We start from the raw sequence: 14,703 nt of genomic DNA on the forward strand, positions 1-14,703 counted from the left end.
AGTCACTTTCTTAATAGCTCTTTTCTAAAATTGTCCACCACAAGACCTAAAACTGATTATGAACACTTGATTTCTCATTCTCCTTTAAATCCCAAAGGTCTCATTTCCAAAATTTACCGTATCTTAATACTGCAGGTCTGTAAGTCTTTACCATCTTATTGCAAAAAATGGCACCAGGACTGCAAAGTTACTCTCACTACTACACAGTGGGAGGATATATGGGAATCTGAAGCTTGTAGAAACAAATCAGTAGCCATCTTTCAACAAAACTTTAAAATCGTGTCACGTTGGTATCGCACTCCTACTCATTTCAATAGCATTGACCCCAATTACTCCCCTCTTTGTTGGCGAATTGTGGCAAGAAGGCTTCACTATCACGCTGGGAACTTTTTTCTTTCCCACCTTCTACCTTGATTCTGATTCATTCAGAGGTGGCCAACAGTAGCTCTCCAAATGTTTTTTTGCCTACAGCTCCCATCAGCCCCAGCCAGTATGGCCAGTGGCTGGAGCTGATGGGAGTTGTAGGCAAAAACATCTGGAGAGCTACCATTGGCCACCCGTGCTTAATCTGCTACATTTGTAAATCCACTAATGCCTTAATGAGGTCTCGCAGATCTTCAGACAGGACTCCCCTGACCACATTCCCATTCCTTGGACTGGTCTGTTGTGCCTGGTCCTCACCTCTCTCCTGCCTTGCTCTTTGACCTTTCAGGGTTTCTCAGCCGCTGTTTGTCCTCAGGATCCTGGGCTGCTCTTTGTCCATACCACCCCCCCTCTATCCCTGGACTCCACATCACTTTTTGTAATCTCTGGAAACCAAGGAATACCGACTGCTTTCACAGTCCATCTGCTCGTCTTCCTTTCCTGCCTCCATCCCACTGGAAGGATTTATTTTTCCCCCCCAAACAGTTTTCCTTTACTTTATTTTATTCGATTTATATCCCGCCCTACCCCACCGAAGCGGGCTCAGGGCGGCTCACAACACAGAGGGTTCTAACAATAAAATTCTAATTTTAAATCCAATACAGTTTACATCATTAAAACATTAAAAAACATTAAAATCAGTACTTCAGTCCAACAATGTACCATCTATGACTTCTGTGGCGGAACCGGCCCGATTCTGGTTTCAGACCCGGTCCCGTCAGCTCCCTATTGAGTCGCCAACTCCTGGAGGGAGCTATTTCTCCTCCTGCCCCTTGGGCTCGCTGCCACCACCTGCTCTGTCCCGGGGTTCAGATTGAGAGGAACAGGACTCCCAATCCCCCTCTCCAGCTGCGAGGCTAGGCCTCCAGGTCCTCTGCCACCCTGCACTTGGGTTTCACAGAGACCTCAGCGCTTCTTTGGGGCACCCCTGGAGGATTGGCACCTTATCCAACTGCATGCCTTCCCCCTTCCCCGGGGCCCCCTTCTCAAAAACAGCGTGGTCTAAAGCGGTCTGGGGATCTAGGTGGTACAGAGATTGACTGCCAGCATTTAAACAGTAAAAATATATTTATTTAAAAAGAGAAAAAGATAGGAAAAGAAAAACAAAACAAAAACAGTTGCATCTACCAAATTAGCACAGCACAGCCCAGCTCAGCACAGCCCAGCACAGCACAGCCCAGCACAGCAACCAGTATAACAAAGAAAAGGTGATTATACACGCATCCGGCTGGCCCTGCTCTAAACTTGCCCTGTCTTGTGAATTACTTACTTAGTCTGCCTGCCTGGGCCTTCCCAGGCAGGAGCCTCCATTGCTCACCACATGCTCGCTCGAGCCCCAGTTCAAATCTGCTTCTCTTCCTGCCTAACACATGCAAGCAACCCCAGCACTTCCTGCCTCTCTAGGAGACTTTCCCCCTAGCGTTGTTGGTTTGGCTCTGGAAGGGAGGGGGGAGTGAGGGGAAGGCTACAAAGCCTGCTGAATGGATTTACTGATCCCTGCCTTTTTGGATGAAGCACCAACACTCTCAGATGGCGTTTCTCCACAACTTCCTTTGATGTTTTGATAGTTTTAGTGCCGGTCAGTTATAAGCCAACCGGAAGAGGACTGTCTTACAGGCCCTGCGGAACTGTCCAATGTTCCGCAGGGCCCTGACCTCTTCCGATAACTGGTTCCACCAGCAAGGGGCTGTTATGGAGAAGGCCCTATCCCTAGTTGACTTCAGCCGGGCCTCCTTTGGTCCGGGGATTACAAGCAGATTTTGGGAGCCTGATCGCAGTACTCTCTGGGGGACATATGGGAAGAGACGGTCCCTAAGGTAGGCAGGTCCTAGACCATATAGGGCTTTAAAGGTAATAACCAGCACCTTGTACCGGACTCGGTATATTATTGGCAGCCAGTGCAGTCCCCGGAGGCCCGGCTGAATGTGCTCCCGTCTAGGGAGCCCTAATAGCAGCCGGGCAGCGGCATTCTGCACTAGCTGCAACTTCCGGGTTCGGCACAGGGGCAACCCCATGTAGAGGGCATTACAGTAATCCAACCTTGAGGTAACCGTTGCATGGATCACTGTTGCTAGATCGTTCTGCTCTAGGAAGGGAGCCAACTGCCTCGCCCGTTTTATCGTGGAGTGAAATGGACAAACTAACTAGAACGCTAAGAGACTATGACTTAGAGACATTCAAAAAGGAGTGGAAGAAATTTAAAGGATATATGGAGAAAGAGTGGAACGTAAAAAGACATTGGACAATTTTTTAGCATTAATGGGGGAAAAAAAATATATGTATTGAACTTTGATCAGTTAGAAGTACCTTTAGTATTGAACTTGAATTTATAACTCCGGGGAAGTCAACATTGGAGGGAGGGGGGATTGTAATGCCATATGGGTTAGCACTGAAAATTTAAAATTAAGATTTGTAACCATATGTTATCAATAAATTGTTAAAACACATCATTATTCTTCTTTAAATCACTGCACTTATTTGAAATGTAGATACCCAAGTATTTTACGTTTTTCTCAAAACGAAAATCCTGGTTTTTGCTGTAAAAGACCAATTTGATCTGTTGTCCTGTTTTTTGTCAAGAATTTTGTTTTGGTATAATTTATCCTCAAACCTGCCCCGAAGTGGCTGATTCTGTTTATCAGATTTTCAATTGAATCTAATGGTTGTTCTAATGTAAAGACCAAGTAATCTGCAAACAACAATTTATATTGTTGACCCTTAATCACGGCTCCTGCAAAAACTCTCTAAAATGTACTCTTAATATGACCAATAAGTGTTGGAAATGTACAAAGCAAAAGGGGTTGTTTTATCATGGAGGGATGGTGGCTCAGTGGCAAAGCATCTGCTTGGTTAAGCAGAAGGTCCCAGGTTCAATCCGCGGCATCTCCAACTAAAAAGGGTCCAAGCAAAGAGGCGTGAAAAACCTCAGCTGGAGACCCTGGAGAGCCGCTGCCAGTCGGAGTAGACAATACTGACTTTGATGGACTGAGGGTCTGATTCAGTATAAGGCAGCTTCATATGTTCATCATAAGTGGTGGACATGCGGGGTGGTGAAAGACTTTTGGAAGATGGTTCATGAGCTCTTACAGAAAATACTGAAGAGTCCGATTCAATTTAAACCAGAACTATTTTTATTGAACATATATCCCAGTGACTATACAAAAGAGACAAGACATCTGTTGGCGCATATCAATACAGGAGCCAGAATTTTGCTTGCACAGAAAGGCTTGCACTTCAGGAGGTGCCTACGAAATCAGACTTGATTGGCAAGATAACGGAAGCTGCGGAGATGGGCTATTTATCCCAAATACTAGTGGGGAAATCAGAAGAAAAAGCAAAGAAATACTGGGGAAAAGTTATATGTGTGGTTAGATACTTAAAAATTCTATGGAGTGAATTTTTGATCTCCATCTCCTATCGTAGATATTCTAAAATGCTGTAAGTGTTAGAAATATAATTAAAACACGATGGTTTATAGGAGAACTTACAGTCCTTACTATAAGTTTTATAATTTGAGAAGTTATGTGACATAATTGATTATACTGCATACAATCATACTTTATGTTATGGATTATGTTCATTCAGGATGGGCTGATATCGTATTGTAAATGACGAATGTTTTTTTTCTTAACTCCCCCTTCTTCCCACCCTTTCTCTTTTCCCTTTAAAATCTAATAAAAACTTTATACCTAAAAAAGAAAGAAAGAAAAAGAACGGCTGGTTCAAAGAGGGGCCTCTTGGGCATGATGCTGTGAGGATGCCCCGCCCTGCCTCAGGCTCCACCCCCGAATCTCCAAGAATTTCCCAGGTTGGAGTTTGGCATTCCTACCCCTTTTCTACATGCCCAGTGGAGTCCAAGAGCAGTCCAGAACTCAGCGGAGGGAAGGATTTTCAAACAGGAAAGAGGGTGGGGAGCTCATTTTAACAATCCCACCCCCGCAATCCAGGAGTAAATGTGGTGTCCCTCTGGAGCCTGATATGGATGGAACAGTGGGGTGGGGGGGAGGAAAGCCCTGTTGGGAAAAGGATCTAGGGGTCTAAGTGGATCATACGCTGAACATGAGTCAACAGTGTGATGCAGTGGCTAAAAAGGCAAATGCAATTTTGGGCTGTATCAACAGAAGTCTAGTGTCAAGATCACTTGATGTGATGGTATTGCTTTACTCTGCTCTGGTAAGACCTCATCTGGAGTCTTGTGTTCAATTTTGGACACCACATTTTAAGAAGGATATAGAGAAGCTGGAACGGGTCCAGAGGAGGGCGGCGAAGGTGGTGAGGGGTCTGGAGACCTAGTCCTATGAGGAAAGGTTGAAGGAGCTGGGGATGTTCAGCCTGGAGAGGAGGCGGCTGAGAGGCGATATGATCACCATCTTCAAGTACTCGAAGGGCTGTCATGTAGAGGATGGTGTAGAATTGTTTTCTGTGGCCCCGGAAGGTAGGACCAGAACCAATGGGTTGAAATTAAATCAAAAGAGTTTCTGGCTCAACATTAGGAAGAACTTCCTGACCGTTAGAGCGATTCCTCAGTGGAACAGGCTTCCTTGGGAGGTGGTGGGTTCTCCTTCCTTGGAGGTTTTTAAACAGAGGCTAGATGGCCATCTGACAGCAATGAAGATCCTGTGAATTTAGAGGGAGGTGTTTGTGAGTTTCCAGATTGTGCAGGGGGTTGGACTAGATGACCCTAGAGGTCCCTTCCAACTCTATGATTCTGATTCTATGAAATGGGGGGGGGCTCTCCTCCTACCCTCCACTCATCCCTGCACCTGCTCCCCAGCTGTGACCCATCGCCCCCTCCCTTTCCTATCCCTGCCTCCATTTAAGCTGAGTTAGTGTGAGCTAGCTCAGTTTTTTAGCCTCCGGCTCACACATTTTTGTCTCAGCTCAGGAAAACTGGCCCCAGAGCACACTAATTTATGCAGTAGCTCACGACTTTAATGCTAGTAGTAGCTCCCAAAGTAGAATTTTTGCTCACGAGACTCCACAGCTTAGAGCATGGGTCCCCAACCCCCGGTCCATGGACTGGTACCGGTCTGTTACCTGTTAGCAACCGGGCCATAAGTTGCATAATTATTTCAATATATATTACAATGTAGTAAAAATAATAAGACGATGACACTGGATTTATATCCTGCCCTCCACGCTTTATCTCAGAGTCTCAGAGGGGCTCACAATCTCCTTTATCTCCTTCCTCCACAACAAACACCCTGTGAGGTGGGTGGGGCTGGAGAGGGCTCTCACAGCAGCTGCCCTTTCAAGGACAACCTCTGCCAGAGCTATGGCTGACCCAGGACCATTCCAGCAGCTGCAAGTGGAGGAGGGGGGGAATCAAACCCGGTTTTCCCAGATAAGAGTCCACACCCTTAACCACCACACCAAACTAATAGAAATGAAATGCACAATTGTATCATCCAGAAACCATATCCCACCCTCACCCCGGTCCATGGCAAAATTGTCTTCCACTAAACTGGTCCCTGCTGCCAAAAAAGTTGGGGGCCCCTGGCTTAGAGGGAACATTGCTCCTGGGTGGTTATTATTCATAGATTCCTCTTTAGAGATTTGACATTGCAACCAGTTGATATGGGAGGGGGGAACCCCTTGGGGGGCACCTTAGGTGTGGGGGGTCTCCCTCTCTATCTCTGCTTCCCCTCTTTTCTCTCTGCTTTGGGTCTTGCCTTACAGCAGTTCCCGCCTCTCATGTCACCACCCCCATCTGCCTCTAGGATTTTGGTCTGTCTCACTTTAATCCTTACAGAATAAGGGTTCCCAGTTCCAAGGAGCTGCGGACAGAGGGCTCTGGGCTTACCAACTCCAGTCAGGATGTTCCTGGAGATTTAGGGGTAGAATTTTGGGAGGTCTGAGGAGAAGAAGAATTGCAGATTTATACCACGCCCTTCTCTCTGAATCAGAGTCTCGGAGCGGCTTACAATCTCCTTTATCTTCTTTCCCCACAACAGACAGCCTGTGAGGTGAGTGGGGCTGAGAGGGCTCTCACCGCAGCTGCCCTTTCAAGGACAGCTCTGCCAGAGCTTTGGCTGACCCAAGGCTATTCCAGCAGGTGCAAGTAGAGGAGTGGGGAATCAAACCTGGTTCTCCCAGATAAGAGTCTGCGCACTTAACCACTACACCAAACTGGCTCTGGAGGGGAGAGCTGGGTGCCCTAAAGTCACCTTCCAAAGCTGCCCACTGGGGAATTGATCTCTGATTTTCTTCCTGTCTGGAATCCTGCATTAAACAGGAACGCGTGTGAACAATATTGGGGAATGTTGAAGAAAATGGGGGACTAGAAAGAACAGTATTTACTCCCAGGTTTCCAACAAAAAGGGAATCATCTTGTGTCCAGTACAAAATTTGTGCGTGTATCCCTTTTTCTGGAACGGGGTTATCCTTCCCTTGAAAAGCCAGGCTTGCAGCTCATGCACCACTCTTGGGGCCGCCCTTCAAAGATCACAACTTGTCAGGGAATAAATCTCTCCTGGCATCTGTTGACATGTGCCAGACTTTAAACAACAAACGAAGGACTCATTGTAGTCTATGGAACCTGTCTCTCAAGACGCAGGCTTAAAGTGGAACTCTCTCTGGGTTTGATTTCTAGAGCAGCGGTGGCCAAACTGTGGCTCGGGAGCCACATGTGGCTCTTTCACATATATTCTGTGGCTCTCAAAAGCCCCCAGTGCCCCATAGGCCAGCTTGGAGAAGGCATTTCTCTCTTTAAATCACTTCTCCAAGCCAAGCCAGCCAACAGCTTGGAGGATGTATTTCAAGTTGTTTCCCCCCCCTCACCGTTCCCTTCCCCGTATATTTGCTTTCTTCCCACCTTTCTTTCCGTTTTGTCTCTGTCCCTCCCACCCTTCAGCTCTCAAACATCTGACATTTATTCTTTGTGGTTCTTCTGTTAAGCAAGTTTGGCCATCCCTATTCTAGAGTATGCTGGGCTGGAGTCAGAACTGGGTTGTTGGTAGGGCGGGCTCCATCCCCCCCTTGTTACTTCCCTGCCTTGGTGTCCTGCATCTTAAAGGAGGGTTTTGAAGACATCTTACCTGCTGATTGATAGATAGATAGATAGATAGATAGATAGATAGATAGATAGATAGATAGATAGATAAATTTATTGTCATTGTTCTCCACAAAAAGAGAGCAACGAAATGAGGTGCTCTTCCACAAACATACCAACACATCAAACACACATATTCATATTCATACCATTTAAATACATCTAAAACCATTTAAACCATTAAAACCATTTAAATACATCTAAAACAGATAAACATTCATAAAACCATTAAAATACATCTAAAACAGATAATCCTTCATAACCCTGCATTTAACCTAACCACAGCACTTGGATAGAAACTGTCCTTAAATCTGTTTGTCCTAGCCTTCAACACTCTATATCGTCTACCTGACGGTAAGATCTCAAATAGCAAATGGCCCAGATGTGAAGGGTCCCTTAGGATCATTTGTATCTTCCTTTTACATCTCATATTATACAGATCCACTAATGAGGGGAGAGAACATCCGCAAATTTACTCACCTCCATAGTGAATACATTTTTTTAGAAGAACCCTCCCGACACCACACTTATCAATCCATTTCTTTAAGATGAAAAAGAAGAAGACTGTAGATTTATACCCCGCCCTTCTCTCTGCATCAGAGTCTCAGAGCGGCTTACAATGTCCTTCCCCCCCCTCGCCTTGCCACTCCTCCACTTGATTCCCCCCTCCTGCACTTGCAGCTGCTGGAATGGCCTTGGGTCAGCCATAGCTTTCACAGGAAAGCTATCCTTCAAAGGACAGCTGCTGTCAGAGCTCTCTCAGCCCCACCTACCCCACGGGGTGCCTGTTGTGGGGGAGGGGGGGAGATTGTGAGGGCTCTGCGATTCAGAGTATAGGAAAGGAAAGATCCCCTGTGCAAGCACTGGTCGTTTCTGACTCGGGTGACGTGGATTTCAGGACGTTTTCACGGCAGACTTTTTACGGGGTGGATCCAAGCGGACAGCGGTGTTGGTCCGAAGCAGCTGAGCAAAGCAGGAGTCGAGTGGCATCCTTTAAGACCAACCCATTTTTATTTAGAACGTAAGCTTTCGTGCGCTCTCTAAGCGCACTTCATCAGGCGAGGAATCCAGCACATTGCCTTCCCCAGTCCTCTACACCTCCCCTCCCCCCCAGCAAGCTGGGTCCTCACTTGACTCACCTCGGAAGGATGGAAGGCTGAGTCAACCTCGAGCCGGCTACCTGAAAACCCAGCTTCCGCCGGGGATCGAACACAGAGCTTAGGACCGCAGGGCCGCAGCTTCACCACTCCGCGCCACGGGGCTCTGTACAGGGCGGGATAGAAATCCAATATCATCATCATCATCATCATCTTCTTCAATAACTCAGCTGTAACTTGAAAGCAAACAGCCCCCTCCAAAAACCTCCCCCAAACCCTGCTTTCCCCCCTCCCAAAAAAACCTCCAGAACCCGGGGCCGTCCAAGGAACAGATGGGTCATAAGAACATAAGAGAAGCCATGTTGGATCAGGCCAACGGCCCATCAAGTCCAACCCTCTGTGTCACACAGTGGCAAAAAATGTTATATACACACATACACTGTGGCTAATAGCCACTGATGGACCTGTGCTCCATATTTTTATCTAACCCCCTCTTGAAGGTGGCCATGCTTGTGGCCGCCACCACCTCCTGTGGCAGTGAATTCCACATGTTAATCACCCTTTGGGTGAAGAAGTACGGTACTTCCTTTTATCCGTTTTAACCTGTCTGCTCAGCAATTTCATTGAATGCCCACGAGTTCTTGTATTGTGAGAAAGGGAGAAAAGTACTTCTTTCTTGGGTCCTTTTTCCCAAACGGGTGGCAACTGCAGCCTCCGGCCCCTCGGCGCGCCCCCTTGCCGTGGCGAGGGAGGGGAGCGAGCGGCGGGGCGGTCCCGGGGGCGGGGCAGGGTAGGCGGGGCCGGCGGGCAGCAGCAGCAGCAGAGCCACGCGGGGAGGCGAGGCGAGGCGAGGCGGGCCGGGAGCGCCCGCTGGCGGCCGCCGGGCCGGGCTGGGTTGGGCTAGGCTGGGCAGCGGCGGCGGCGGCGGCTGCGTGGTCGTCTCGGGCATGGCGAGCCCTCCGTGCGCGGCGCTGGCGGAGCTGCTGGGCGAGACGCTGGTGGCGGCGGACGGCTCGGCGGTGGCCACGGCCTCGCTGGCGGCGCGGGGCGTCTCGCTGCTGGGGCTCTACTTCGGCTACTGCGGCGGCGGCGGGCCGGGCGCTCAGCTGGCCGCCAGCCTGGCCGCCTTTTACGCGCGCTTCCAGCCGCCCAGCGCAGCCGGAGCGGCGGAGCAGCAGCCTCAGCAGCGCCTGGAGATCGTCTTCGTGTCCGCCGAGCAGGACCAGCCGCGCTGGCAGGAGGCCACGAGGGCCATGCCCTGGCTGGCGCTGCCCTTCGCCGACAAGCGCCGCAAGGTGAGCCGCGGCGGAGGAGGAGGGTCGCCACGGCCGGGTCAAGACAGCTCGGGGGACTTTGGCGGGTGGGGGCGAGGGCGGGACAAGCGCCTTTAAACCCCGAAGGGAGTTCCTATTTCAAGGGACCGCACGCCTCTTCGGTGCCTTCGCCTCCATTGGAAACAATGAAGGGTAGGGGCACCTTCTTTGGGGGCTCGTCGAGTTGGACCTCCTGGTCCAATCCTTTTGAAACTTGGAGGATGTTTTGAGGAGAGGCCCTGGATGCTTTGCTGAAAATTGGACGCCTCTACCTCAAAAAACACCCCCTCCAGAGCCCCAGATACCCGCGGATCGGGTCTCCATTATACTCCATGGGAACTGGTCCCCATAGGGAATCATGGAGTGCCCAGCAGACATTCCCCTCCCCCCCTTTCTGATGACGCTGAAGCGGGGGGTGGGGGGAGGGCCTCTAAACCGGGGGATCCCCTGCCTCCACCTGGGGATTGGCAACCCTAGCGTCGACCCTCTCTCGCCAACTCCGGCGCGACTCTCCCACCTCCCGGGGCCAGCCCCTCTCCAGGGGGGTTCCAGCTTCCCAAAGAGTCCGAGGGGCTTTGGAACGGGAAAGTGCTAAAAGGACTAAACCGAATGATCAAAGCGCGCACGTGCAAAAGGGAGAGGAAAAAAAGATCTGCTTCAAAGAGGGTTGTTGTTTTTTTTAAAAGGCCAGCTTTGGAAAGCTGTTGCCCGTCCCGGGAAACCGAATCGAGGCTGAGGTTGGGCCGTTCACGTGGAAAGGGTGGAAACCGCTCTTCCTTTCGAGCCGGCGAGCAGTTCTGTGCCTCTGAAGGCGCAGCCGGAGTTCCGGCAGAAAAATCCCTTCCTTCTGGCCCAGCGGATTAAGATCCGTTTTGGTACCTGATGGTTGAACCGCGCCAGACCGGATTAGAAGGGCCCGGCTGCGCCTCCAGCCCGAGGAGGCTTTTCTTTATACCCTTCTGCCAGGACCTTCCCCCTCTGGGGCGCACCCTGCCCACTCTCAAACCGCCCCCCCCCTAGAGTGCCCAACTAGTCTCTTTCTTTCTTTCTTTCTTTCTTTCTTTCTTTCTTTCTTTCTTTCTTTCTTTCTTTCTTTCTTTCTTTCTTTCTTTCTTTCTTTCTTTCTCTCTTTCTCTCTTTCTCTCTTTCTCTCTTTCTCTCTTTCTCTCTCTCTTTCTTTCTCTCTCTCTCTCTCCCTCCCTCCCTCCCTTCCTTCCTTCCTTCCTTCCTTCCTTCCTTCCTTCCTTCCTTCCTTCCTTCCTGGCTCATTTCCAATGGGGACTCTTGCATTTGGCTGTCTTTGAGCTCTCCCTATTGCCAGTTTGGAGACAGCGATGCTTCTTGGGGATGGGAAGGGTTCAGGGTGACGTCTTGGCCTCTCCCTGGCCACAATCCCAGCAAAAGATTTAGGGGCTGTGGGTGAGATTGTCTAGCCGGGCAGTTGTCTGGGGGGTGCTTTCTGTGCCTCAAAGGAGCATTGTCCGAGAGGGGGACTCGAAGCAAACCAGTGCCGTTGAGCCCGGTTATAAAAATGAGCAGCCGCTGTCTTATTAGGGAATTACGTTTTGTTTCTGTCTCTAGCTCAGGTTCCTTCTGGCTCTGAAAGCGAAATATATGGTGGGGGTGAAAACATTGTAGGGGCAGATAGTGTGGACTCGCTTGGATCTCATAGGGACATGTGTCTGTGTAGGGACGTTCCTTGCTTCTGGGTCTGAAGCTTTGTGTCAGACTGAAAACCAGGGAGATGGCATAAGGCTCTTTCTGTGTGGGCTTGGCTTCCTTACAGCAACCACCTGACTTCCTGTGATTCCCCTTCTTTCCTAAACCTAGTTTGGTACAATCTTTTTCAAAGCTTACAGCACTAGCTCCTTCGGATGCTATGGATAGGAAAGGTTGTCCATTCCTCTTAACAAGGTCTTTTTTGGGGAGGCTTTTTAACCACCACCCCCACCACCCCCCGCATAAATGACAAGTCATTTGTAGTATTATAACACTCTGTAGCCACAATCTACTAGTTCCTAGTTTATTTTTAAAGGGCTATTTCTAGCCCTTCTTGTTGCAGAGTTATAAGGGGAAATGTGCAGACTGGATGATGTGTAGCAGCACAGCTACAGAGAGAATTATCTACAGAGGAAGCATCTCATATGGTGGCCATTTGCGACAATTTGGCTATGGTGGAAGTGTTAGAAACACATCTGGACCTCCTTTGTATCTACTTCCTTGCCTGGCTGCCTAAGAGGCAACCAGATAAATGAGGCCTATCCTGTGGCACAGTTCTGTTGACGCTGCAGGTGGGTGTTGTGCTTTTCCCTGCATCAACTTGTCGGTGCCATGCCAGTGTTCACACGCAGGTTGTTGAAGGTGGCGTAGGTGGCTTAAACACATCACGTAGGATCTGGGGGTGGGGTCCCTTTCTCCAGTACGCCTGGAGCCCGGTCATAGGTTTGTTACAAGTTAGCCAGGTTTGCTTCTGGGCTATAGTCTGGGTGGGGAAACCCCTGGGGGTTTGTGCAGCATGTTGCAAGCTAGCAGATTTATTGTAGGAAAGATTTATGTGGGCTGGAGGGGAAAGAATGGTAAGTGGGGGGGCCAGGCAGACAGTCATGAAAAGCCAGAGAGGCTGGAGGTAGGTGCGGCCCTTTTCCGTGCAGGGAGGCTGCTGAATTTGCATAGCAAGAAAGAAACCCAGGCGGCTGAAAGCAGACAATGACTTTCTGCCGTGGGAGAACCACTCGCAGCCTCAGTTACGCTGGAATATTTTATAGCAGGCTTGCCTTTGGCTAGGGCTTCCAGGCAAGGAACCCATTCCTTTTGTCTTTTGGTCACAGATGACTTATCAAAGGGATTTTTTTTTAAGGTGGGCTAGTAAATTTTCCCACTTATTTGACAGGAGGCTGGATTAGACCACGTTGACTCAGATGTTCTGGCTCCGTTGAATTCCTGGGTAAATCGGATACTGTTGAACATATGAAGAACATATGAAGCTGCCTTATACTGAATCAGACCCTTGGTCCATCAAAGTCAGTATTGTCTTCTCAGACTGGCAGCGGCTCTCCAGGGTCTCAAGCTGAGGCTTTTCACGCCTATTTGCCTGGACCCTTTTTTGGAGATGCCAGGGATTGAACCTGGGACCTTCTGCTTCCCAAGCAGATGCTCAGCAGTGGCTCTCCAGGGTCTCAAGCTGAGGTTTTTCACACCATTTTGCCTGGACCCTTTTTTGGAGATGCCGGGGATTGAACCTGGGACCTTCTGCTTCCCAAGCAGATGCTCTACCACTGATCCACCGTCCCTCCCCTACTACAATCTGTTGCGTTCAGATTGTAGTAGAGCAGGAGTGGCTGAACTTTCTTAATGTAAGAGCCACGTAGAATAATGTCAGATGTTTGAGAGCTGCAAGACATGAACATCAGATGTTTGACAGCTGAAGGAAGGAAGAGAGAGGAGGGAGAGAGAGGTGGAAAGAAAGCAACTTTAAATGCATTCTCCAAGCCAGTTGATGGGGTGGCATGGGCTTCAAGATCCACACAATATGTGTGAAAGAGCCACAGGTGGCTCCTGAGCCACAGTTTGGCTACACCTGCAGTAGAGGATGGGGAAACGGAGTTTGAAATAGGCCAGCTTTGACAGGTTTTTCTTATCCTTCCAACTTTCCTTAATTTATTCCAACCTCTTTACTCCCAGGGAAGCCTGGGGTTCTCTGTTGGGTATAGAAGTATTGATTTCTGGGGCACTAATTCCGCTGTTCTTATCACTCTCTTTGCAACATAAGAGCCATTTCCACATGGGTTATTTTCCGCAGGTTCAGTGCTGATGGAATGTGCTTTCCCGTAGCACTGTGGTACATTTCTATACCTCCTGGGGTTTCCCCAGCTTTTCTTCAATCTTTCTCAAGCTTGCTTTGTTCCAAAGTTTTGGCAGGATCGCAGTGAAGCCTGGGTGGTTGCCGAGGGGGTGGGAAAGTTGGATTTCCTGACCCACTTGGCAGCCATTTTCTCTGAGCATGTAGTCACTGTGGCCATTTCATTGCCATCTGGGGGCTTTTAAATTTCTTTTAAAAAATGCCTCTAGAATATTGTTACATCAAACATAATTGTCACCAGAGCTGAATTGTCAGCTTTTTGAAAAGGTAAGTCTCTAGCCTTTTCCTTTGTGGTGGTATAAGGGGAAAGGTGTGTCTCCACAAGAGGGAATGGGAGACTTGGCTTTTTAAAGCTGGGGATTCAGAGAACTTGACAGAATATTGATATAACTATTGTGTATTGATCTAACAATAGTCTAGTGTTGGTTTGTTTGTTTTTAAAAACTGCAGAAGCTCAAGAGGCCCAGTGGAGTGGCTTTTCTGGGGACTGGGGCAGAGAAACCTGTTGGGTGACAGCCCTGTTACCTCTGAGTCTTCTCAGCAGCCGGGAAGCTACAGAAACCCTGATCTGATGTGGGAACCCACAAAAACTAGAACCCTTCAGAGAAAAAGAAATGAAAGCTTAGTTGGTTAGGAATCTGGATTCTGATGCCACAGTTTGCACTGTCACTCAAGAAATGCAGCAATGCATTGAGCCCTTTCTGCAGCAAAACTGAGTTCACTTTAGTGGGATTGCAGGGCTTACTAGAACCAGGTTTCCTTAAGTGGAGACTGAGCAAGATGAAGGTGGGTAGCCATGTTGTTCTGAAGCAGCAGAACAGTTTTGAGCCCAGTAGCCCCTGTGAAGTTGAATTCTGGGTATATGTTTTCACGAGAATGCACATTTCTTCAGATCTGAAGAAATGTGTGCGCACGAAAGCTTAAACCCAGATTTAAACTTTGTTGGTCTTAAAGGTGTCA

At 49.0% G+C, this 14,703-nt stretch overlaps 1 protein-coding gene across 1 annotated transcript in view; it reads left to right on the forward strand.

Moving 5' to 3' along the window:
- The first annotated feature begins 9,502 nt into the window (after window positions 1-9,502).
- The window catches only part of NXN (nucleoredoxin), a 158,984-nt gene continuing 153,783 nt past the window's right edge, over window positions 9,503-14,703 (forward strand). Inside the window, exon 1 of the mRNA XM_060259015.1 lies at window positions 9,503-9,866. Within this exon, the coding sequence (XP_060114998.1) occupies window positions 9,519-9,866 (348 nt within the window). The 5' untranslated portion in view covers window positions 9,503-9,518. The remainder of the gene's footprint in view (window positions 9,867-14,703) is intronic.

Source organism: Heteronotia binoei, chromosome 18, assembly GCF_032191835.1.
Source record: "Heteronotia binoei isolate CCM8104 ecotype False Entrance Well chromosome 18, APGP_CSIRO_Hbin_v1, whole genome shotgun sequence".
NCBI classification, from domain to species: Eukaryota; Metazoa; Chordata; class Lepidosauria; order Squamata; family Gekkonidae; genus Heteronotia; species Heteronotia binoei.